At 42.5% G+C, this 27,379-nt stretch overlaps 1 protein-coding gene across 1 annotated transcript in view; it reads right to left on the bottom strand.

Annotated features, from left to right (window-relative positions):
- Positions 1 to 27,379, bottom strand: part of LOC125486706 (CMP-N-acetylneuraminate-beta-galactosamide-alpha-2,3-sialyltransferase 4-like) — a 159,587-nt gene that overhangs the window by 80,393 nt on the left and 51,815 nt on the right. The window contains exon 3 of the mRNA XM_048615379.1: positions 3,221 to 3,266. Coding sequence (XP_048471336.1) covers positions 3,221 to 3,266 — 46 coding nt within the window. The remainder of the gene's footprint in view (positions 1 to 3,220; positions 3,267 to 27,379) is intronic.

The raw sequence follows: 27,379 nt of genomic DNA, 5'->3' as shown, positions 1-27,379 counted from the left end.
CACACACACACACACACACACTCATACACGCACTCACACTCTTGCCCTTCCTTTCACACACACACACACACTCCCTCTCACACACGCACACAAACACACACTGTCTCTCTCCCTCACACATGCAAACATTCTCTCTCCCACACACAAACACACACACAGACTCTCTCTCTTCCCGCCCTCAACACATGCACACACACACAGACTTTCTCTTCCCCCCCACATACACACACACTCTCTCTCCCCCTTCTCACTCACACACAGATTTTCACACACACACACACAAACACACACACACACAGACAACACACACACTCACTCTTTCCCTCCGTCTCTCTCTCCCACACACATATACACACACACTATTGCTCACACACAGATTCACACACAACGTCAGCCTCTCTGCTCCTATGATGCTGCTTGGCCTGCTGTGTTCATCCAGCCCTGCACCTTGTTGTCTCACACACACACTCATTCTCCCTCTTTCTCTCTCATACACACGTGAATCTATGGGGTGAATTTGTATTTGCAAATACATTGTATTTTGTTCAAAAAGCATACAATTTATTGACGTCAGTCAATGTGGCATTTTAGAAATTTCTACTTTAGAAATAAAACCAGTCTGACTCCAAACCAAAACACAAACAGATTTTAAACAAAGCCTCACACCTAACATGCATTGTTTGGCCTAAAATGTCACCTCTTCCTTACACTGATAAAACCTTTAGTTCTCTCAGGACAGTGACCTGAAAGAAATTCGGGGATTTACTAACATTATAACTGATTAAACATTTAACAGCATCTTAGGTTTGTTTAATACATCCTCATCAGTTGTGTGGCCTTTTGATCTTTTTACTTATAAATTCTGTTTTCTGTCTGCTTCTCTCTCACTTCACCTGACAAAGGGGCTACGTTCCAAAAGCTTGTGCTTTCAGAAAAGCCTGTTGGACTATAACTTTGGTTAGAGACAAAAGAAAACTGCAGATGCTGGAGTCCAAGGCAGACAAACAGGTGGCTGGAAAAACACAGCAAGCCAAGCAGTATCTGGAGGAAAGGAGAAGTCAATGTTTTGGGTGTTACCCTTCTTCAGGACTGGATATAGGGGTAGGGGAAGTTGCAGATAATGAGGGGGAGGGTGGGGGATAGTGGAATGGTGGTGATAGGTGGCCCCTGGTGGTAGGTATGACCTGGTTGGTTGATGGGAGGGATGAATCCGGTTTGTAGCTGGAAGGGAGGGTCAGTAGGTGGAATGGAAAGGAGGAGATGGGGCTGGAAGGGGAGCCAGGGAATGGGCGTGAATGTTATTTGAAATTTGACAACTCAATGTTGAGTCCTCCAGGCTGTAGGGTTTGCAGGCAGAACAAAAGGTGTTGCTCCTCAAAATTGCATTCTGACTATAACTTGGTGTCAAGTGATTTCTCTGAGATAGTAAGGACTGCTGATGCTGGAGTCTGAGATATAACACAGTGTGGAGCTGGAGGAACACAGCAGGCCAGGCAGCATCAGAGGAGCAGGAAAGTTGATGTTTTGGATCCCGAACTTTCCTACTCCTCTGATGCTACCTGGCCTGCTGTGTTTCTCCAGCTCCACACTGTGTTATCTTGTCATGTGATTTCTGACCTTTGAACTTTGCAGACTAATCATTCGCTGCAGCACAGAGCTCCAAGTCTCTAACCAAGCCCATAACCAGAGGGCAGGGTCAAGGCTCATTTTAGAGCTCCGGCTCTGACCGTCACCAATCCCCTCATTGTCTTGTTAAAAACAAAAAATACCGTGGGTGCTGGGGAATGGGGAGTATAAACAAGTAACACGGGAAAAACCCAGTAATTCCGGAGAGAGAAAAACAGAGGTAACGTTTCAAGCCCCAATATGCCTCTTCGGAACTCATTTTAAAAACTCCACCAGGCCTCCTTTCATTCCAAAAATGTACTTTATTCATCAAAAATTCTCTTTCTGTACATACACAGGTACTAAAGTGGTTCTGTACAGTCTTTGCATATAAAGAAAATTAAACATTGGAATTTGACATTCCCTGCAGTTGCAGAAATCAAAGGCATTTTCTACACATACAGGACATGTGTCACCTCTCACCAATGACCTTTAACACACATGGTATTCACTAATGGCCCTAGAATTCATAGAAACCACTACAGTGTGGAAACAGGCCATTCAGCCCATCAAGTCCACATCACCTCTCTGAAGAGCATCCAAACCAGACTTTACTCTGTCCCTGTATTTCCTGTGAGTAATCCACACAACCTCCATGTTGTTGGACTATGGCAGGAAATCCACACAGACACAGGGGGAAGAGTGTGCAAGCTCCACACAGAGAGCCACCCAAGGGTGGGATTGAACACAGGTCCCTGGCACTGAGAAGCAGCAGAGCTAACCATTGAGCCACTGTGCTGTCACAGAATTGGCACTGTTGTTACTCTCAATTGCTAAGTCTAGTACTGGCTACCCAAAATAAATACCCTAAATAGGGGCAAGCTGCCATTGCGTTGCTGTTCAGAGTGCAGCCGCACAGAAGGAATATTCCATGCCGGACGCTAAAAGTGCAATGCTGGACTAACTGTCACTTATAAAAGAGTAAAGTGTGTGGCACGAAATAGCTGCCGAAAGCTTTGTGCAGTTGTTTCCAGGCTCCTCTCTGTGAACCATAAGTTGATTTACCTGTATGTGACAGTCTACGGTTATTTGCGGATTCATGTGTAGAACTTCCGCAAAATGTGCGTTTTTTTCCAGCAATACTCACACTCTTCACCACCAAGTGACTATTTGACTCTCACCTACTCTATATTGTCACCGAGTAGACGGAGCCCACCCATTCCTGGACACTGAGGGCAGGAAAAAGACAGTCACCCTAACCAAAGATGTCCCCCGCCTTAAACAATTCAATAATCCACGTAAATACAAAGTAGAACAGATGCTGGAAATCTGAAATAAAAACAGAAAGTGCTGGTGAAACTCAGTAGCTCTGTCAGCATCCATGGAAACAAAAACAGAGCAAACGTTTAAAGCATTTTCTGTTTTTATTCAACAAACTAGATGTCGTGAAACAGCCGGAAGAAGTACTGTATTCCTCACTAGTGTCCTAAAGACGCAAGAAAATTCAGCCACATGCTGTTTGACCAATAAGCCCGATTGCTGGCATATATCCCTTTATCCTTCAAAATGATTTAGCTCATCCTGCAATACATCTAGTTAAACTCAACATTCTTACCAGCTCCATCATCTTCTCTGGTAAAGTTTGGTAGGAATGAGGATGCCTTGGTGACGAGGAGTTAAGCAAACTGGCAGATGAGAATGCAAAGACGCATGCACGTTTCGAATGTGAATAATACCGACAGCTGAAAATGAAAGCAGAGGTGTCAAAGTCCAGCAATTAGCTAAAACTGCCACTGCTCTCGACCCCAGAGCAGGGCTGAAAGTGCGAGAGGACAGAGCACTATCCCTGGTTCACTAACTGCCCAGCCATCCAATGTGGTGGAGGAAACTCGGCAAATTACCTAGGATTTCCCTGAACAGCAATAAGCACTGTGCCAAGAATAATTGAGCAATAAGCAGCACAGTAAAACGCCACACCCATTGTACTCAACTATTACATGTGATTTGCAAAAATGTGTAAATGATTCGATATATTACTAGACAGGACATACTGTACAGTATGTTTTATAAATTCTTGAGCCAGTTTGAGTCTGTTTTTTTTTAAATTGCCAAATGTATCCAACAATCAGATTTGCATGGCAACATTGACAGCACTATTAGCTTGAAAGAATCTTATTGAATACTAAAGGCATTGACAGGATTTGACCATTTAATGCAGATTTCCCTTTACTTTCAGGACCTGACAATTGTAACTATCTTTAACAATGGAGATATATTATGCTGACAAAACAATTGAGGCATTATCCTGTTGCCCACATCAGGGAAAATCCTGAACTGCATTCTTCTGGATCAGTTACTTCAGGTGGCTGAGGAAGTCCTCCCAGAGACACATTGTGGCTTTTGAACATGGAGAGAAATCTCTGACATGGTCTATGTTGTCAAGGACATTATTGGAAACTTTTTGTTGCATTCATTGGCCTGACCAATACATTTTGATTCAGTAAATTGTGAAGCTCTGTGAATTTTACTCCAGAAAGTTGGGAACTTCACCACAATCCTGCAACTGTTTCATGTTGATATGACCTCCACTGCCTTGAATGGGAGATCAGAAACAGACACTTTCAAAATCTGGAATGGAGTCAAGCAAGGCTGTGTAATAGACCCCATATGACTTACAATCTACCTGACAGTGGACATTCACCTCATCGAAGATATACTGCCCTCTGGTGTGAGTACCAGCTAGATGGAAACCTTTTGAACATCAGTTGCCTCCATGTCAAAATGAAATTGACTGCCGTGTGCACATATGATTTCCAGTTTGTGAATTGCTACTGTATCATTGCCCATTCTGCACCACTTTAAATCTCTTCAATTCTTATACAGGAGACTCAGCCTGTCTTTGACTGTTTTCAAAACAAAATTCATATCAACTCAGAACTGGTCAGTCAAGGAAATATTCCATATATTTCATATACGATGAATGAGAAACTCTGAGCATTTCCCATACCTTCACAGCCATCTCCCTCAAAAGGCCACTATTGACAAGGGGATCCAACACTGGAGCTCTGCTACCTCACCATCTGCAAACTACAGTAGCTAGTGTTGGACATCTGTTGATTTGCAGAGTTTTTTTTATTCATTTGTGGGATGTGGGCATCTCTGGCTAGCCAGCAAATCTTGCCCATCCCTAGTTGCCCTTGAGAAGGTGGTGGTGGTGAGCTGCCTTCTTGAACCGTTGCAGCCCATGTGATGTGGGTTGACCGACAATGCTATTGGGAATGGAATTCCAGGATTTTGACCCAGTGACAGTGAAGGAACGGCGATATATTTCCAAGTCAGGATGATGAGTGGCTTGGAGGGGAACCTGAAGGTAGTGGTGTTCCCTTATATCTGCTGCCCTTGTCCTTCTAGGTGGAAGTGGCCGTGGGTTTGGACGGTGCTCTCTGGGGATCTTTGGTGAATTTCTGCAGTACACCTTGGGCATTGTGTACAGAATAGTTATTGTCACCACACTCCTGTATGACAGTGAGATGTGGATTGTGTATCAGAGACATGTAGGTGTACTAGAGAAATTCCACCAGCAATGCCACCAGATTCAGTGGAAGCACGATTGAACAAGCATTCAGCAAAATCTCCTCCAAAACTAAGTGCAAAGGATTGGGCTCCATGTGCAGAAAACTGAAAAACATCACCCCTGCCAGTTCTGTTTTCTCAGCTCTCAAATGACCACTGTTCCCAGAGGAGGACAAAGAAAATGCTGTCAAACACTTGCAGCATGGCTGCATTGATATGAATGACTGGGAGGGTGCCAGTCGCCCAAAGATGGAAACAACTTGGCCTTAAGCTTCATCCAGCTTTGAGTCCAAATGCCTTAACAATCAGGCAGAGTGGCAGGTGTGATTTAAAGAAAAGCAATTAAATCCTGCTGTCTGGATCCCATAACCTCAGAGGACATCCTGCATCATATGCCAAATATCTGAGTCAAGAATCAGCTCTGTTCAATCATATGAAGACCCACAGCAGAAACCTGTGACCCTGGGTAGACATCATCCTGGAAATGAGGGACAATCACCAGCAATGACTCTGCTTTAGTGCAGCATTAAGCTACAGAGCTGTAAATGAATTTAGCTGGAGGTAACAACATCAAAATGGACTCCTGGCTCGCATTTCTCTTCCAACAACATCCAGGGAAGAACAGATTACCTTGGTTTTTTTTGTCATATTGACTTGTTGCAAAACTTTATGTACTACCATCTGTCAGATAACAAGAATTACTGTAATTCTCAGGCTTGAGGGAGATGAAGAAAGATTGATCAAGAGCCAATATGTGCCAGAAGGGACTGAGCTGGTACATGCATTGGTATTAATGTCAGAGCCAATATTGACAGAATTTTATCAAGTTCACAGACTGTAAAGAATGTCAACTAGTCATTTTAATGATGTTTTTGGCAGCACATGGCTGAGGTAGAGGCAGAGGTGGGCAATGTTATTGAAATGGAGGATAGACAGTCTTTGCAATGGAGACAATGTGGAACTGAAAGTTCAGCTTGTGAAGGGATTGGACAGCACGTCTGCTTTAGCCCAAGACAATGGTTATGAAAGTGACTGAATCAAAGGCATTAGTTTACACAAAGCTTAACAGAACAAAACTACAGCTTATTGGGAATGAATTAGAGTGGTTCAAGTGGAAAGATTGAGAGAGCTAGTAGAGAGATACAGCAGATCAGACATGTAGAATTTGACTGAGTACCTGAAAGGAGCAAAGATCCCAACTCTTACCATCTCCCATTTTCCGATGACATCTACACTCACTCCTCTACACTGGAACAATTCAATTTAAAAATTTTAGTTTTTGTGTTCAGGTTACACCTTGTCCTCACTCCTCTATGTCTCCGTAACTTCCTCTGGCTTAGCAATCCTCTGAAATTCCTGTTTTTCTCCAGTTCTTCTGTCTCTAAATTGCGTCAACCTACCTTTGACAGCTGCGCTTTCAGCCATCTATACCCTAAACTCTAGAAATCTCTCCCTGAGCCTCTTTGCTTCTCTCTCATCTTTAACCACGCTTTCTTGTTCTCTGTTTAATCCTCCTTGGTTCAGTGCTGTTTGGATTATCAAGGCGGGAATTTCACATGCTGGGGGTGGGGCGGCAACAAGTCCATAATCACAAGAGGAGCATTGAAACATTGAAAGGGGTTGATAGTTGTGGGTTGCTGGCTCAGCTGATGATGGGACGGGACCAGTGATCAGCGTGGGTGTCTGAATGAGGCTTTGCTGGAAGTCAGGGATGAAACAATCTTTCCTGATACACGGATAGTATTGGAACAGCATCATCACTTCCCTGTAATGGTTGCCATCATCTGTTGTCCACCACAATACCTCACATGCAGGAATCCCAAGCAATAGGTGTTAACCTGGAAACAAGTTAAGAAAAGAGGCACAGAGTCTCATTACAGTCAATAAATAAGCAGCCTGCCTCCCACAAGCTGGTTGGTTACCCACAACTCAACTATGCCACCCACTTGTCCTCCATTAAGGCTGGAAGTGAGCGACTGTGAGGTGGGTTGGTTCAAGTTTGAGATTTTAAACATTCTTACACCTCACCCAGTCCAAATGCACCTATTTGGGGAGGTGATGGCCCAGTGGTATTCTCACTGGACTCTTAATCTAGCGACACAGATAATGTTCCAGACACCTTGGTTCGAATCCCACAGATGTTGGAATTTGAATTGCTTGGTGGTCAGCACTGCTACCTCACAGCGCCAGGGACCCGGGTCTGATTCCACTCTTGGGTGACTGTCTGTGCAGAGTTTGCACATTCTTCCCGTGTCTGCGTGGGTTTCCTCTGGCTCCGGTTTCCTCCCACAATCCAAATATTTGCAGGTTAGATGGATTGGCCATGCTAAACTGTCCGTTGTATCCACAGATGTGTAGGTTCAGTGGGTGGGATGTACTTCAGCGGGTCAGTATGGACTCGATGGGCCAAATGGCCCATCTCTTTGCTGTAGGGATTCTATGATGATGAATTCAATAAAGAAAAATCTGGAATTAAGAGTCTCATAATGACCGTAAATCCATTCTTACTTGGCGGGTAAACCCATTTGATTCACTAATGTCCTTTAGGGAAGGAAACTGCCATCCTTACCTGCTTTGGCCTACATGTGACTCCAGACCCAAAGCAATGTGGTTGACTCTCAACTGCCTTCTGGGCAATTAGGGATGGACACTAAATGCTGCCTAGGCAGTGACACCCTGACCCAATAATAAATAAAGAATACATTTCAGATTGTTAAATGTGCCCTGTATCTGTAGATGTTTCCATCAACAGCTTTACCACAGAGGCCTGTTGAGGTTGGGTTGTTAATTGTATTCAAGGCTTAGATGGACAGATTTCTAATCATGGGTCATAAGGATAAGGCAGGAAAATGAAGGTGAGGATTATCAGATCGGCCACAATCTCATTGAATGAGACTCAATGGACTGAATGGTCTACTTCTGCTCCGATCTCTAATGGTCTTCAGCCACCTTACAAACATAGAAATACAGAAGATAGGAGCAGGAGGATGCCATTCGGCCTTTTGAGCCTGCTCTGTCATTCATCACGATCATGGCTGATCGTCCAACTCAATAGCCCAATCCTGCTTTCTCTCCATAACCTTTGATCCCATTCGCCCCAGTTGCTATACCTAGTTACCTCTTGAATACATTCAATGTTTTGGCATCAGCTACTTCCTGTGGTAATGAATTCCAAAGGCTCACCACTCTTTGGGCGAAGATATATCTCCTCATCTCCGTCCTAAATGGTCTACCCCAAATCCTTATACAGTGATCCCTGGTTCTGGACACACCCACCATCGGGAACATCCTCCCTGCATCTACCCTGTCCAGTCCTGTTAGAATTTTATAAGTCTCTATGAGATCCTCCCTCATTTGTCTGATCTCTAGTGAAAACGATCCCAACCTGGTCAATCTCTCTTATACATCAGACCCGTTATTCCTGGAATCAGCCTGATAAACCTTCGCTGCACTCCCTTGAGAGCAAGAGCTTTGTTCCTCAGAAAAGGAGACCAATCCCATGTGCTTTACATCTGGATCTTTATATCTGGATCATTTATTTTGTGTTTGTCATGAAGTGATAAAAAGAAGGCATCAATTAGAACCATTTCTCTTCCTGGCTTTTATTACAGAGTGAAATCATTAGTCCAAATTTCTTTTCCCCTTTATTCATTAACGGGATGAGGACGTTGCTGGCTAGGCAGTATTTATTGCCCATTCCTAATTGCCCAGAGGGCAGTTCAGAGTCAACCACATTGCTGTGGGTCTGGAATCACATGTAGGCCAGACCAGATAAGGATGGCAATTTCATTCCATAAAGGGCATCAGTGAACCAAATGGGTATTTTCCAACAATCAGCATGGTCATTGTTAGATTCTTAATTCCAGATATTTTATTGAATTCAAATTCCACCATCTGCTGTGGCTGGATTCAAACCCAGGTCCCCAGAATGTTATCTAGGTCTCTGGATTAACAGTCCAGCGATAATACCATTAGGCCATTGTGTCGCCCTGAAGAATCTCCCTATCCTCAAGTCTGCTGTCTTGCTGGAGCCCTGCATAGATTTTTCTTGTAGATCCATCCTACTGCATGAATGATCATACTCCATTACAAATTTTCTCTGATAGAGATTTCTTGGAATTTCTTACATCCAGGCATAACTACAAGAAGCTGTTCCCATGTTGGTATATCTGGTCTCAGCAGATGTTAGGGTTTTAGATCCTCATGTTGTTGGCTTTGTAACTCACTCCAGGTTCCAATCCTTTTGTAGGAGGATCTTCTTGTTGAGTGACAGTTTACTTTCCATTGTAGTTTTCCTGTGGTTCTGACCGTTGTCCTCAACATACTCTCTCATCAGCTATTGTTAAATTTTCTGACACCTGAAGTATGCTTGTGTGGAGCTTGCACAATTCTCTCTGTGTTAGTGTGGGTTTCCACCAGATGCTCTGATTTCCTCCCACAACCCAAAGATGTGCAGGTTAGGTGGGATAGCTGTGCTAAGTTGCTACTGAGTGCCCAGGGATGAGCAGGCTAGGTGGATTAGCCATGATAATTGTAGGGTTATGGGGGACAGGGTGAGAAGCTTTTTGGAAGGTATGCTTAGACTGAATAGCCTCTCTCCATGCTGTAGGGATTCTGTGATACTGGATTAAGCCAAGGAAAATTCTCAACCCTTTCATGATTTTTGGACCTTCCATCTCAGAGATGGCTGTGAAATTTTGAGGATTCTATTTCACACTGTCAGCAGTAGGCCATTCTGAAGAATTGGTTTCAGCCTGCTTCACAGTGCATTTGTCTTGTTTTAGATTAATCCTGATGTTCCTAGATCTTCCTATGGCTTCATGATGTAGATGGTGGTCATGATTTTCTCATCTGCATAATGGGTTTGGATTCCATCTGCCATGCCTACTGCTGAAACACATCCTGGATCAGTTTAAGGCCAAAAGAATGATGCAGCAATTGATGCCATCAAAGAGATGGATAGATTGCTGTCAACAGTGAAGATTCACATTCCACCTGCCAGACAAGCTGATTAAAAAGCCCACCCCCATGCTCTAAGGAATTGTGCCCGTTCCAATTGTTATAATCCTAGACCAGACCACCAATTTAATATTAAGTTCTGGTGAGGTACCAGTGACCTTTATTTTTAAAGTAAACCAAAGGTGAGATCTAGGAGACTGACTAAGATAATAAACCACACAATATCGCAATTTTGAGCAAGCATGACTAGTAACACTAGCTACAATACATGTACAACTTACTTTTAACAATCAGAATTAACATGCAGTAAACGTTGATAATATATCATGATCAACTCACCATGACACTAGTCAAATAGCAAATGTTATCAAGTACTTATACCATATAAAGCCAAACATTTCCTTCAAGTATATAACCCTTTATGAAAATGTCGATTTACATTTATCGTACCGCATCAGAGAAGTCTAACCTGAGGATGTTACCAGAAACGTCTGCAAAACAACAAACCAGCTCGACGAGCCATCCAACCTCAACAACCTCAACCGAGCTACAGATCTACTCCAAAACCTTAGAAGTCTAACCTATTTATAGCATTTGAAGCAGTCAGTCAAGCTATGAATTTTATAGGCCTTGCACAGCGATACTGATGTGGTTGTAGAAGCAATTAAACAACACAATATTTTCTTCAACTGTAGGCTGGATGTTTTTGTTTGCAAAATAAAAAGCACAGAGGATTTAAATGACTTGATACATTAACAAACAACAGAGCTTATTCACCTTTTTCACACATTAATGTTTAATATTAATGACCTCAAAAAGCCCTTGAGCTCTCAAAAATGGGCACCTGGTTTTCCTGAAAGGGCACTTTCCCTCTCCAATAGGTGTAATGTAAATGGATACGTCATCCATCCAAAATATGTAATTGTACAAGTGCCCATGATCGCAGTTAATCAAATTACAATCCACCCGCATTCCCCCTACAGCCATGCCCCCACCCCAGTCATGGTCGATGGGGATGCAAGATTCAAGGCTGGATCTTCCAGAATTGATGCTGCAATGCTATTTTAACTAAAATGCGTATGCCTTCTGACCCCACAAAAATTACCCACATCTCTGTACCTCATCAAAGGAACCCCATCAAGTTAGCTAAAACTGATATTCTTTTAATTTAAACAACATTAGTTTTTCTTGGTTAATCCACAGCTGTTGTATTGACTGCCAGTTTTACCCCAGATTATTATATCACTAACCTTTCTCAGCTCTGTTGTTAAACTGTCCACTTGATAGTTGCCAGTTTACATGGGATTAACACTTATAATTTTCCAGCCCTCAGGCACTACCCCTCCCTGTTTCTAAGGAGGACTGAAAAATTATAGACAGTGCACCTGCAATTCCACCTTAAATTTCCTCGGTTGCATTCTGTCTGATCCTGGTGACTTATCAATTTTAAATATAATCAGTATTTCCTGATACTTTTTTCAGGATCATAGAATCCCTACAGTGTGCCCTTCAGCCCAACAAGTCCACACCAAACCTCAGAGCATCCCACCCAGACCCATCCCCCTATAACCCACCTAATCTACACACCCATGAACACTATGGGCAATTTAGCATGGCCAATCCACCTAACCTGAACATCTTTGGACTATGAGAGGAAACCGGAGCACCTGGAGGAAGCCCATGCAGACATGGGGAGAATGTGCAAACTCCACACAGACAGTCACCCAAGGGTGAAAGTGAACCTGGGTCCCTGGTGCTGTGAGAGGGCAGTGCTAACCACTGAGCCACGATGCTACCCCTGCTCATAACTGCTCATCCAATATTTAAGGTGTCTTTCCCTTCCCAGTGACTTTGGAAGCAATATTTTCTTTGGTAAAGATAGATGTAGAATAGTTATTTAGTTCTCTATCCATGGTCCCTGCCTACTTAAGCAGATCCCATCTTTTGTCCTTACATTGGCTCTAAACCTCATCTTGTTGCCATTTTCTACTTATGATATTCTCAAAGAAGACCTTCAGGACACTGCAGGTCTCCTCATAAATGAGGCCGGGGATATAATTAACAACTTCTCAGTGAGCCAAATAGCTAGTCTCATCCGTCTCAATCAACACTAAAGTGATGGCAAATGTGCTATCGGTGTTATCAAATAGCACTTACTCAGTAATAACCTGTTCACTGACACTCAGTTTGTATTCCACCTTGCTTGCTGAGCTCCTAACTTCTTAAATCCTTTGCCCAAATATGGACAAAACAGCCGAACTGTGGTGAAACTTATCGTCAAGCCAGCATCTGACCAAATATGGCACCAAGGAGACATGAAAAGACTGGAGTAAGTGAAAATTGGGAGACAACTCTCCCTATGTTCGCGTCATGGGTAGCACATAGCTAGTGGTTGTTGGAACTCAGTCATCTTAGCTCCAGGACATCTCTGCAGGAGTTCCTCAGGGTAGTGCCCTAGTCCCAACCATCTTCAGCTGCTTCATCAATGACATCTCTCCATCATCAGGTCAGAAGTGAGGATGTTCACCGATGACTGCATAATGTTCAACACTACACACAGCTCCTGTGATACTGAAACAATCTGCATCCGTATGAAACATCTTGACAACGTCCAGGATGGGGTTGATAAATGGCATACGTCATTTGTGCCATACAAATGCCAGACTGCGAACCATCTCCAACATGAGAGAATTTAACTACCTTCCTTGGCATTCAATAGCACGTCATCACTAAATCGCCCACTATCAACATCCTTGGGGTTACCATTGATCAGAAACTCAACACGACTCACCATATAAATACAACGGCTACAAGAGCAGCTCAAGGCCAGGAATTCTGCAGCAAACACACCTCCTGTCTCTCCAGCGTACCTCCACCATCTACAAGGTGCAAGTGTGGTGAAACTGCCTGGTTGATTAGCACCGCATCCACTCCCTTCACATAATTCACTCCCTTCGCAGTGTAACAAGGTGCAATTCAGCAAGGCTCCTGCAAAAGCACCTTCCAAACTAGCAGCCTATACCATCGAGAAGGGCAAACACAGCAAATGCACAGGAACACCAGCCCTCCAAGCCACACTGTCCTGACTTAGAAATAATTCCTTCACTGTCACTAGGCCAAGATTATACCATTCCCTTCAAACAGCATTGTGCATTTCCCTACAGCCCGTGGATTGCAGCAGTTCAAGAAGAAAGCTCATTATCTCACTACCAGCTTCTCGAGGGCAATTAGGGATGGTGGCCCATCTAGTGGTGCATATATTTCATAAGCAATTTTTATTGAACCATAGAGTCATACGGCACAGAAGCAGACCCTTCAGTCCAACTCGTCCATGCCCAGCAGATTCCCTAAACTGATCTAGTCCCCATTTGCCAGCATTTGACCCATATCCATCCAAAACCTTTTTATTCATGTAACCGTCCAGATGCCTTTTAAATTGTACCCATCTCCACCATCTCCTCTAGCAGCTCGTTCCAGACACGCACCACACTCCATGTGAAAAAATTGCCCCTCAGGTCCCTTTCAAATCTTTCCTCTCTCACTTTAAACCTATGCCCTCTAGTTTAGGATTGCACTATCCTGGGGAAAAAATCCTTGGCTATTCTCGGGGGAATATAGCACTGGCAGCCAGGTTTCTGATACCCTGACTGGTTTTACCATGAAGAGGGGTATGTCAGGTTCCAAGTGATCGACTGTAATAGGGGACTCTCTCGTCTGAAACACAGGCAGCTCAACGAGACATCAGGATGGTGTGTTGCCTCCCTCGTGCCAGGATCAAGGATGTCTCGGAGAGGGTGTAGAATATTCTGAAAAGGGGAAAGTGACCAGCAGAAGGTCGTTGTACGCATTTGCACCAATGACAGGTTCTGCAGAGAGAATATAAGAAACTAGGCAGGACATTAAAAAGCAGGTCCTGAATGGGTAATAATAGCTGGATTACTCCTAGTGCATGTGCTAGTGAGAGTAAGAATAGGTAGATAGGGCAGATGAATACATGGCTTTTTTTCCACATTTTGGGGAAATAAATAGCGATGTCTTAAAAAGTGTCCATTTTACAGAAGAGGAGGTGCTGGATGTCCTAAAATGCATAAAGTTAGATAAGTTTCCAGGACCTGATCAGGTGTATCCCAGAACTTTGTGGGAAACTAGGGAAGAGATTCCTGGCCCCTTGCTGGGATATTTGTATCATTGAGTCATGGTTGAAGTGCCGGAGGACTGGAGGGTGGCTAGTGTGGTGCCATTATTTCAGAACAGCTGTAAGGAAAAGCCAGGTGAGACTGGTGAGCCTGACATCAGGTGGGTAAGTTGTTGGAGGGGATTCTGAGAGACAGGGTTTACAGGCATTTAAAAAGGCAAGGACTGATTAGGGATAGTCAACGTGGCATTGTGCATGGGAAATTGTGTCTCACTAACTTGATTGAACTTTTTGAAGAGGGGGACAAAGAAGATTGACAAAAACAGAGTGGTAGACGTTGTCTATCTGGACTTCAGTAAAGCATTCGACAAGGTTCCGCATACTGGGCTGGTTAGTAAGGTTAGATCACATGGGAATCGGAAGAACTAGCCAATTGGATACAAAATTGGCTTGAAGGTAGGAGACAGAGTGTGGTGATAGAGGGTTAATTTTTTTTGGACTAGAGCAGTGTGCCACAAGGATCAGTGTTGGGTCCACTGTTTGTTGTCATTTATACTAATGATTTGAAATTTTTGTTAAAAAGAATCACACATTCCCTCTCTTGTTGCTCCTACAGAGACTGAGCCTCTAATAGGGGGCAGCAAGGGCAGGAGGTTAGGGTCCTCTGATTGAATTTCAAGGGCAGTTCTCCTGGCCAGTTCTGCTGTCACCAGATGGGAGATAATGGGCCGTGCTGACAGTCGCTTGAAGATGTCAACATCCCCCAGGACATTAAAGCTGAGGAGAAAGTAACAAACTTCAGAAGAGATTCAGCAGAGTTTATCTGAAGCAACATTAGTATTTGGAGAATCAGAGAAGGGATTTACTGTCTTCTGATAAGCAGAGAAAGGATTTAAGAGAGAAAAGACAGAAGCATTGAAAGACCAAAGTGTGATTTAGGAAAACGATTCCAAAACAAACAACAGCCAATCGTAATCAGTTGCCCAATACAGGAAAACCATGTATGATAATAAGCAAAATGGAGACCAACAGCTTCAAAAAAGCTGACTCATGAAGAATAGTCTGTCTATAAATCTGTAATATGCGAATATAAGAAGTTTCATAAATGCATAATTTACAACGTGGATACTTTCAATTTTGATTGGGTCTAACAGCTGAAAAAACTGGGTCTTGCAGGTAGAACAGCTTAGAATCTCAAACGAGTAAGGTCCAACATTGAGATGCTTCTTATATTCTCAGTAACAACGTCCATCATATCAATCTAACCTAGCTAATTGCTGACATGCAATAAACTACTACTGAATACTAATAAACTATTAATATAGGAGCTTCTATTAACTAGACTGGTAAGTGGTTTCCCGCTACTAATTAGACCCATTGACCCCTTTACTTTAAGAGGATGGTAGCAGCAAACATACCCACAGTGAGCTGCAAACTTTGTTTGACTGCACATACAGCAAAAGCCATGTTTTTTCCATGGCTTATCCAACTTACCATGGAATTATCAGGCCCAATACAACATCAACGGCCTCAGGCAAAACACTGCAGTGCCATGCTACAAAGCATCTGACATCCTCACCAATGTTGACAAGGTTACATGTTGCGCAATTCTACATATGAAAAATATGCAAACATTAGGAGCAGGAAAAGGCCTTCAGATCTCTCAAGCCCTTGTTCGATCTCTCCAGCATTTCCTTATTTTCCATCAATACTTACCGCCCACCCTCACTTTGTTATTCTTTTCCTTTTGAAATTTCTGCACTCTTACAATTTTACTGTTTTTATATTTTTAGCTACCCTTCTCTCATACTCTAACATCTCCCTCATTCTCTTTGCTACTTTGTAGATCCTGTCCAATCTTCTGACCTTCCCACTACTCTTAGTAAGATTGTTGGCTCTTCCTTTTGAACGATCTTTACTTCATTAGCCATGAATTGTGTCAAAAGAAATGGCCTTGGAGAATTTCTTTCTCATGACAATGTATCAGTCCTAAGTATTCTGAAACTTCTGCCTAAATTTCAGCTATTGCATCGCTACTTACCTATCCTGGCACCTAATTTCCCAATTTATTTTATTGCAACTATCATTGTTTTCCTATTCATGGTACTATCAACGTCTTCACCATCTTAAAATAATACTTGGATAACCAACATTTCACACAGCATTCTTTCACACTCACAACAATAGGGTCCTATTGTGTCCTGCAGTTCCTTACCAGATTAGGATCATAGAGTCATAGAGTTGTACAGCACAGAAACAGAGCCTTTGGTCCACCTTGTTCATGCCGACCATATGTCCTAAACTGACCTAGTCCCATTTGCCAGCATTTGGCCCATATCCCTGTAAACCCTTCCTATTCATCTACCCATCCAGATGCCTCTTAAGTTCATGGGATGGTAACAAAAATACATAGTGTAATTTGTTAAGGACTTGAGGAGTTAGTGGCATTGATACTCATACACAAAGCTGAGTTAGTAGATTCCTCAAAATAAACTGAGACTAATCACACATTACCCTTCCTCAATTTGATTAGACTTATGATACCCCATCTCTTGCTTCAGCTCTCCCATGCTGCTTGATGCATGTTCCTCAAGTTCCAGCTTTCCCCTCACTAACTTCATCTCCTGCCATGTAAATTTGTTCTCCAGAGGTTGCTTATCAGCAGAGGAATCCCTATTGTTAAATCTCTTCAACAAGAAGGTCACAAATCAAAGTAGACTTTCTTTTTACACTTTCATGAAATGTTGGCATCGCTAGCTAGGCCAACATTTATTGCTCATCCCAAAGTTGCCCAGGGGATAATAAAGAGTCAGCCTCATGGTTGTGGGTCTGGAACCTCATGTAGAGCAGGTAACGACAACAGAATTTCCTCCCTAAAGAATATTGGCGAACCAGGTGGAATTTCATTAGAATCAATTGAGAATGTGTATCTTCATTCAGATCAAATATTATTCTAGATTTTTTTTCTGGAGTTCAGACTTCACAGGATTTGAACACATATCTCCAGAATATTCAGAGCAAAAATAGAAATTGCTGGAAAAGCTCAGCAGTTCTGACAGCATCTGTGGGAAGAAATCAGAGTTAATGTTTCAAGTTGAGTGACCTTTCCTCAGAACTGATGGTAGCTAGGAAAATGTTGGTTTATATGCAGAAGACATTTTCCTAGCTACCATCAGTTCTGACGAAGGATCACTCAATTCAGAATGTTAGCTCTGATTTCTTCCAATAGATGCTGCCAGACCTGCTGAACTTTTCCAGCAATTTCCATTTTTGCTTCTGATTTACAGCATCCGCAGTTCTTTCAGTTTTATTTCTCCGGAATATTAGCCTGTGCCCTGGTTTACTAGTCTAATAACTTCATTACTATGCCAATGCCTTGCAATCTATCCATAGACTTTTCATAGAATCATGGAGTCATAGAGGTTTACAGCACAGAAAAAAGGCTTTTCGGCCCATCAAGTCTGCACCAGTCAAAAACAACAACTTTAATGATTCTAATCCTATTTTCAACACTTTGCCCATGGCCTTGAATGCCTTGGCTCTACAAGTGCACATTTAAGCATTTCTTCAATGTTGAGGGTTTCTGGCTCTACCACTCTTACAGTCAATGGATTTCAGATTACCACCATCCTCTGTGTGAAAAAGTTTTTCCTCACATTTCCTGTAAACTTCCTCTCCTTTACCTTAAACCTACACCCCCGGTCATTAATCCCTCCACCAAGGGGAAATGTTCCTTCCTGTCTACCCTATCTATGCCCCGCATAATTTTGACTGTCTCAATCCTTTTCGCTCTCAGTCTCCTCTGCAGCATGGAAAATGGCCCCATTCTATCCAATCTCTCTTCATAACCAAATCTCTCCGACGCAGGCAGCATCCTGGTAAATCTCCTCTTCACCCTCTCCAGTGCAATCACATCCCTCCTTATGATGTAGATTCCAGAGCCACACACAATACTCTAGCTGTGACCTGACCAATGTTTTATACAGTTCCGGTATAATCTCCCTTCTCTGAAGCTCTGAAGCTAATAAGGGTAAGTGTCCCATATGTATTCATAACCACTTTATCCAACTGTCCCTCTGCCTTAAGGAACCAATGGGCATGCACACCAAAGTCCCTCTAATCCTTGGTACTTCCCAGGATCTAATATTCATAGAAACGAAGAACTCAGGAGCAGGAGTAGGCCATTCAATATGATTATAGCTGATCATCAAGCTCCATACCTATTATTCCTCTTGCCTATTCCACCTTCTATGAAGTGTACAAACTGGTCCCCTTTATATGTGAGCTTGACTAGATGTGCCACTGTAGCCCTGAGCTGCAGGGTTCCATGTGGGGACACGAAGCGATTCTCTAGATCCTCCTGCTCCTGACCATCCTGGGCATGCCATACCTCTGCTGCCATATCAGGCACATGTTGAGAGACAGTTTGCTTCCCATTGTAGTTTCCTGTGGTTCTGGCCGTTGTCCTCAACATATTCTCTCATCAACTCCTGTAAGTTTTCAATGTATTCTGAGATGTGAAGCATGCACTGGCAGTGTCAATACCTTAATCCCACCCTCCACCTCATCCCTTCAAACATTTTGCCACAAAAGCTATATTTACCCCCTTCTTGAAAACACATAATATTTTGGCCTCAACCACTTTCTGTGGTTATGAATTCCACAGACTCACAGCTCTCTGAGTGAAATTTCTCCTCATCTCATTCCTAAAAGGCTTACACTTTATCCTTAAACTATGATCCCTGGTCTTAGACTCCACCACCATCAGGAACATCCTTTCTGCATCTAACTTGTCTAGTCCTGGTAGAATAGTACAGGTTTCTATAAGATCTTCCTCATTTTTCTAAATAAATAAGATCCTAACCAACTCAATCTCTCCTCATACGTCAGTCCTGCCATCCCAGGAATCAACTTGGTAAACCTTTACTGCACTGCCTCTACAGCGAGAATATACTTCTTCAAATAAGGTGACCAAAATGGCACACAATATTCCAGGTGTGGCCTCCCAATGCCCTGAATAATAGCAGCAAGACATTTTTGTTCCAGTACTTGAATCCTGTCTCTGAAGGCCAACATACCTTTTGCCTTCTCCACTGCCTACTGCACCTGTCAGTTTACTTTCAGTGACTGATGCCCAAGGTCTTGTTGAACATTCCCCTCCCTCAATTCAAGTAATAACCTCAACCATTCAAATAACAATCTGCCTCCCGATTTTGTTACTAAAGTGGATAGCCTCACACTTATCCACATGATACTGCATGTAGCATGCATTCGTCCACTCACTCAGCCTATCCAAATCACACTGCAACCTCCCCAAAATCCATCTCACAGCTTACTCTCCCACCCAGCTATGTGTCATCTACAAACTTTGAGATATTATATTTAGTTCCTCATCTAAACCATTAACATATATTGTGAATAGCTGGGGTCCTGGTACCGATCGCTGTAGTACTCCACTACTCACTGCCTGCCATTCACAAAAAGACCTATTTAGACCTCTTCTCTGTTTCTCATCTGCAAACCAATTTTCTATTCGTCTCATTACACTATCCCCAATCCCATGCGCTTTAATTTTACACATTAATCTCTTATGTGGACCTTTGTCAAAAGCTTTCTGAAAACCCAAATTACAATCGCTCCCCTGATCACCTGTACTAGTTACATCTATAGTGTTGTGCCTTAAAATGATACCTTTAAATCAGACATTAAGTGTTAATCATTAAGGGTTAAGACAATGAGCAATTGAAGGAAAGTAGAAAATTAGATGAAACTCAGCCTGGTGCGAAAAAAACACCTGCATATTTTGGCTGGGAGGTTATTACAAAACCTTGATTGACTGTGGGAAATCTTCTTTTATGTAGCTAACATGGAAATCATTTAAACTTGTTTTTTGCAAAATGGAATGTTTAGAAAAGTATTAAAAGTATTACAAAATTGAGATTCAGTACATAATCGAAGGGTCATAATAGTATGAATATCAGGGACTTTGGCCTACTCATCGGACTTTTCATCATCAGGCTGGAGTTCGCAAGACGCGTATCATGAGATAGAACACTGAGTGCCACCATTACCAGAGTCCCTGATGGATAGTGGGCAGTGTGAGACTCACATGGTTATATATTTTATATAGTTTAAGTTAATGGATTCACTCATTAGTTTGCATTTTTTCCTAAAATGTATTAGGCAGATTAAACGAATAAATTTGCTTCATATTAAACAGCATGTGTCTAATTGTACAAATTTTGATCTGACTTCAAAGAGTCCAACAGTCCATATCGGAAACCAAACAACCAAAGTAATGTTGTAGCAGTCTATTATATGCACTGATTCTGGATTAAGTGAGAGAGTGAGAGATAAACCAGCTTCTGTCTTTGATTGTGGTAATAATTCTTTTCTGTCTGGATGTGAATTTCTCAATGTGTCTACAGTCTCTGAACTAACTGTTCATCCTTTGTGATCTGGTTCATTTGTGTTTTCCATTGTTGGTTGCCAAAATGTTATTTTACATTGTTTGCGTGTTTTCCTCCCTGGAGCTCGAGATTGGGGAAGCTTTAAGTTGACATCCCATGAAGGAACTATCAAAGTTGTGTTAAAAAAAAAATACCCTGCTGCAGAGTGTTTATGTGGAATTAGTTTCTTAAGGACTTGGTACAAATTTACCTCTTGGAACTGGTTGCAGTCACATGAAACCAATTGAAGAAAGGAAATTACGTTAAATGGCATAACTTATTTCTTCTTTCCTTAAAACACTTTAGTGTGTCTGTGATAGTAGGAACTGCAGATGCTGGAGAATCCGAGACAACAAGGTGCAGGGCTGGATGAACACAGCAGGCCAAGCAGCATCATAGGAGCAGAGAGGCTGACGTTTCGGGCCTAGACCCTTCATCAGAAAAGGGGGAGGGGAAGGGGATTTTGAAATAAATAGGGAGAGAGTGGGAGGCGGATAGAAGAGGGATAGAGGAGAGGATAGGTGGAGAAGAAACAAACAGGTCGAAGAGGCGGGGATGGGGCCAGGAAAGGTGAGTGTAGGTAGGGAGTTAGGAAGGGGATAGGTCAGTCCAGGGAGGATGGACAGGTCAAGGGGGCGGGATGAGGTTGGTCGGTAGGAGATGGAGGTGCGGCTTGAGGTGGGAGGAGGGGATAGGTGGGAGGAAGAACAGGTTAGGGAGGCAGGGACGAGCTGGACTGGTTTTGGGATGCGGTAGGGGGAGGGGAGATTTTGAAACTTGTGAAATCCACATTGATACCATTGGGCTGCAGGGTTCCCAAGCGGAATATGAGTTGCTGTTCCTGCAACCTTCGGGTGGCATCGTTGTGGCACTGCAGGAGGCCCAGGATGGACATGTCGTCTGAGGAATGGGAGGGGGAGTTGAAATGGTTGTGTCTGTACTTAGTTTAAGGAAAGAATCCTGGAAAAATGGTAAATTTCAAAAACTTTATGATTGAATTACTATGTTTGGAATTTCATTTTCTGGCCGGAGTGAACTTGCAAATATTATTGTAATATATAAGTGAATCTTTAATTCCTGATAATAAGATTTGCTCAACTTAAATGTTTGTTAGTGTGAATTGGTGCTCTGAAAAAAAGAGAAAATTGGGAATTTGGAAAGATAATTCCCTGTACTAAAATTCTGAGAAAACCAATGTCAAAGAGTCTGAAGAAAGTAAAATCTAACAAAGGAGGTAGGCCTTTCCTTTGTTCAGAAAGGGAATATATGGCCCTTATCTCTGTCCAGGAGGAGGAACGGGTGTGGATGTAATAATGTCTCAGACCTTTCACTCAGCCCCTTTGAATTAGCAGTTAACTATCTGCAACAGCTTGGAGTATTTGTATATTCTATATATATAATTTGTATGGAACAGAAATACTCAGATATGTTAATCAATTCTGTTGAAGTGGGATGGATGGATATGGGTTTGTTTTTCTGATAATGGCAGATATGGAAGGTTTTTTTTTCCCCAACAGCTTTAAATTTCTGAATTTGCCTGCACATGTCTAGCATTGCAGCTGCACAAGGCTGGTATTGGGGCTGATAATGAGATGGATTTGAGGTTCTCCCTTAATATGGCTTAAGGGAGAATCCATGACAGAAATCCATGAACAGAAAGTAGCTGGGGCTGGTATCTTGCAAGAAGTTGATAAATATTTCCCCAACTGTTCTCTGTCTGTGTAGTGAGACAAAGCCAGTGTGTAATGTCACCCAGGAGATGAAAAGGGTGGGTGAAGGAGTAGGACCCTTAGGTGCAGTTATGTAACGTTAAAGAAGCTCTCTGTGAAACTTAGATTGTATTCACTGAGAGTTCCCTTGCAAGATACAATGAGAACATTCCTTATACTGGACTGACATCAGTACTAAAACAAGAAGTAGTCCTAAAGCATCCTAGATTGAAAACTTTGAAATCTCATTTCATTGGAAAGTTTAAAAAGTTTTTAATTTAAACTGCTATAGAAAAGATGCTGTGAAAATAAAAACTTTTCTCAAAATATAGATAAACTGTTGTGGAAGACATCCAATTTGAAATCAGAATTTGGAATGAGAAATGTATTTATTTTTAAAGGAGATCTTTAAAGAAAGAATTTGAAGAGCATTTTTTTCAAGACAATAGAAATTTAAAATGCTATTTTGAGATTATCAAAGATTGTTTTTGACTGTTTTTGAACTGAGTAGTATGACACGACATCAGCTGGTGACTCGGGTCCTGCCCCTTATGAGACCAACAGAGCCAGAGTTAATTCTTCTTACTGACAGTTTTAAGTCTTGTCATACTTTCTGTGTTGTTTGTACATTATTAAACCCTTGGGCTTACCTCAGAGCCGCAGCGGATTTGTTTTTCTTGTTTTTTGAACAGGTTTTAAGAACACTGTGAGGGAGCTGGAGGTCTTACTATGATAAAAGTCTTTGAAACAGGAGAATTCTGAACTGAGTACAATCACTTGGATCTCCAGTCTAGTGGTATTGTTTAAATCCAGCAAGCCTGGGTGTAATTGTTCCTGAAACAAGGATGAAGTGACTCTTGTCAAAGATAAAGAAGCCTCAAAAAACACTCAGGGGGAGCACTTCAGAGGTGTCCTCAGCCAAGGTTCTGTTGTTGATCTGAATGTTCTTGAACGCATCTCAGAGCATACTACAGATCATGAGCACAGCAATACCCCAGCCCTGCACAAGGCCATCTGCCAATAGCAACAAGGCTGCTGGTCCAGACAGTATCCCCGCTGAGGCATTGAAGCGCAGAGGAAAAGACCTCCTGCTGCAGCGACATGCCCTTGTCTGCCTTATCTGGGAGGGGGAACAAAATCCTGGGAGATCTCCAAAGTACCCCAGGCATTAAGTATTTTTTAAAAAAGGGGAACAAGTCTGACTGTGGTGAACTACAGGGGAGTCTCCTGCTGTCGACCATTGGAAAAGTCATCCCCAAGGTCCTCCTTAACTGTCTCCTCCCTGTAGCTTAGGAGCTTCTCCCGGAGTCACTGTGTGGCTTTCAGCCACAGAGGGGGCACACTGGACATGATTTTCACCACACGACAGCTGCAGAGGAAATACAGAGAAAAGAACCTACCCACCACCGTACACGGCCTTCTTCAACCTTACAAAGGTCTTTGACACCATCAATCATGAAGCAATGTGGAGCATCCTTCTCTGCTTTGGTTGCACCATGAAATTTGTCACCATCCTTCACCTCCCCATGACGTCGTGGTAACGGCAAATGGCTCCACCACTGACCCATTCCCCGTTTGGACCGGTGTTGAGCAGGGCTGTGTCATTGCCCTAACACTGTTCTCCATCTACCTTGCTGCAATGCTTCACCTCACCGCCAATAAGCTCCCTGTTGGAATGGAGCGAACTTACAAAACCTGCAGGAAATTATTTAACCTCTGCTGCCTTCAAAACAAAACCAAAGTTACCCCAACCAGTGTGCAGATGATGGTTGTGAATGGGCAGTCTCTGAGGACATACTCCAGACCATCATCAGCACTTTTATGGAGGCATATGAAAGCATGGGTCTCACCCTGAACATCCACAAGATGAAGGTCCTTTATCAACCCCTGATCATTAAGGTTCACAGGGAGCCTTAGAGAACATTTACCACTTCCAGTACCTCGGAAGTATCCTGTTGGTCAAAGCAGCTGTTGATGAAGAGATCCAGCACCATGTCCAGTGGCCTAGCACAGCCTTCAGCCACCTGACGGAAAGGGTATTTGATAACAACAACATCAGAACCCACACCAGGATCATGGTTTACAGAGCTGTGCTGGATCATTCCCTCCTATATGGCTCTGAGACATGGGCTGTCTACAGCAGACACCTCGAAGTGCTGGAACAGTACCACCAACACTGCCTGCGCAAGACCCTGCAAATCAGCTGGGAAGAAAGACGCACCAACATTAGTGTCCTCGACCAGGCCAACATCCCCAGCATCGAGGCTCTGGCCATCCTTGTTTGGCTATGATAGAAACGGCACATCATCTGCATGACCAACACAAGACTCCCTGAGCAGGAGCTCTACTCCCAGCTTCGAAATAACAGACAATCCCCAGGTGGACAGAGGAAGCACTTCAGTGACACCCTCAAGGCCTCACTAGCAACGTGCAGCATTCCCACAGACACCTGGGAATCACTGGCCCAAGGCCATCCAAAGTGGAGGAGGAACATTCGGAAAAGCATTGAGCATCTCAAGAATTGCCGTCGGGAAAAAATGGAAGCCAGGCCAAAATAATAGAAGGAGCACACTTCCACACCAATGTCCCACCCATCCCTTCCCATGACCGACGGCCCCATGTGTAACAGAGCGTGCTGTAGCTGTATCGGTCTGTACAGCCACCTACAGGCTCACCCTGAGCGTGGAATAGAATTATCCTCTTCTGCAAGGCACCACATGTATTGATAAAATTACTTGATGCAAGTTGCTAGTTCAAGTACACAGTGAGAAATTCAATTGAATTTTAAAGAATACGTAAAATTGAATCTTTAAATTTCAATTTAAAACAAGAGCCAATGGAAACAGTCCAGATCATTTTAATTTGTTTAAAAAAATGGAAAGATTGTTTGGGAAGAAATTAATTGACATCTAATGAAGCCATCCACCCAACAACACTGCTGAGGCTGTGCACCAAAAAGACTTGAGTCTGTCGTTGTCAGTCTTGAATGTGGAATAATTTTGAAAGAAGGAAAGTCAAGTATAATCTAGCGGGTTTCATTTGAGGAAATTGTATACACTTTTTTGTAAGAAAGACCAATCAAGCAAAATTTGGTTCTGTTTGAAATTGGACAGTAATAATATTTGTTTGTCTCTTTTAAAGTGAAAACAATTTTGTGTTTACTCCAGACAGTAAAGTTTTCTCTAGAGTTTCTGAATCAGTCATAATGGTAATTAATGTGGGTCAAATTAGAATAAAAGAATAGTGACAGGGAAAAAGTGACACAACATCAAATAGTAACAGAAGCTATCTACCTTTGGCATAGTTAAATGGAATTGATCCAATGAAATCAAAGTGTAGATAGAATTAGAAATTAATTAGTTTTCTCCTGGAGATATGTCTGCCCTTGCCTGTGAGCTTCTTTTAAAGGGAACTGAATAGCTGATTTGGCCACTGTCTACAAAATTGGGATCAAGTGAGAAAGATGTACAGATATCTTCCAACAACTTTTGATCTTCTGAAAGAACACCTTGCATGATATGATTTTTTTTTATTCCCTCATGAGATGTGGGCATCACTGGCTAGGCCAGCATTTATTGCCCAGGTGGCAGTTAAGAGTCAACCACATTGTTATGTGTTGGGAGTCACGTGTAGGCCGGACCAGGTAAAGATGGCAGATTTCCTTCCCTAAAGGACATCAGCAAACCAGACAGGTTTTCCCCCCTGATAATCAACAATGGTTTCATGGTCATCATTAGACCCATTCAAATTCCAATATCTGCCATGGCAGGTCCCTAGAGCATTAGCTGAGTTTCAGGATTAATAGTCTAGCGCTAATAGTGCTAGGCCATTGTCTCTCCTTACAGGTTTGGATACCAATGTCAGTTTAAAAAAGTGATTGTTATATCTGAAGCAACAAACATGAGGGAATGCATAGTGAAACTGCATGAATAAAGTGTCTCAGACTCGTACACCTACATGACAAAATAGTTATTGTGCCTGAAGGAGCATAAAAACATAGCTTAAATTAAAAGACACTGACACACAATCCATTGAGAAACTGACTTTAAAACAATGGAAGTGGTTTTAGTGAAAAGGTGGTAAAATTAAAATGAAAGGGTGAATGGCTATTACGGCAAAATGTTACAGAGATGAAGGAACATGACCTCTGGGGGGAGTTATGGTGGGCTCAGTGAAAAGGTCCATTAGATAATATACAGTTACCCCACTTCAGTGGTTGTATGATACATGTACCCCAGTATTCAAACTAGTAGGTGAAATTGTATTGTGATAGGACAGTTTGTGTATGTGAAAGAAAGCCAAACTAAGATTTGGGTGGTACAGGAGAGTGGAGTAACAGAACCCTGGAAAATAGGTGGAAAGGGTAAGCAAAAGGTAAGACAAAATGAAATATTTGCTACCTTGTTGAAGACAGGAATAAATGCATTAAATTCTGTGAATATTGAGACACTATAAAATAAGATTGCTAAGGTTGGACAACTAACTAGGAAAACTTAAATTATCCGCTGTATGGACCAAACCATTAGCACACAGAGATTTAGCAAATTGGTTTCTGCACAACACAGTTTGTAAGTTTGTTAATAACACTGTCTGGGAAACCTAATACACCCAGACCGATCTTGGTGCCAAATCTAGTCAAATGCACTTATAATGTGTTAGAGCTGTATAGTCTGACACAATGGCATGAACTAATCACTTCATTACTGTCTAGACACCTGTATTTAATGGCAAATGACTGGATGTTAATGACCAACCCCATCAGGAGGATGGTTGAGAACAATGGCCAGAAAGCCTAGCATGCCCTTTCCAAATCCCCACCTTTGAACTGTATACACTGCAGCATAGCAGGGGTGGAAGTTACCACTCAATGATACAATTATTCACAAACTTGGCCCTAACCACGTGTGTGTGTGTGTGTGTGTGTGTGTGTGTGTGTGTGTGTGTGTGTG

Source organism: Rhincodon typus, chromosome 32 (genome assembly GCF_021869965.1).
Source record: "Rhincodon typus isolate 14 chromosome 32, sRhiTyp1.1, whole genome shotgun sequence".
Taxonomy (NCBI): domain Eukaryota; kingdom Metazoa; phylum Chordata; class Chondrichthyes; order Orectolobiformes; family Rhincodontidae; genus Rhincodon; species Rhincodon typus.
This window is presented reverse-complemented; position numbering and strand designations above follow the sequence as displayed.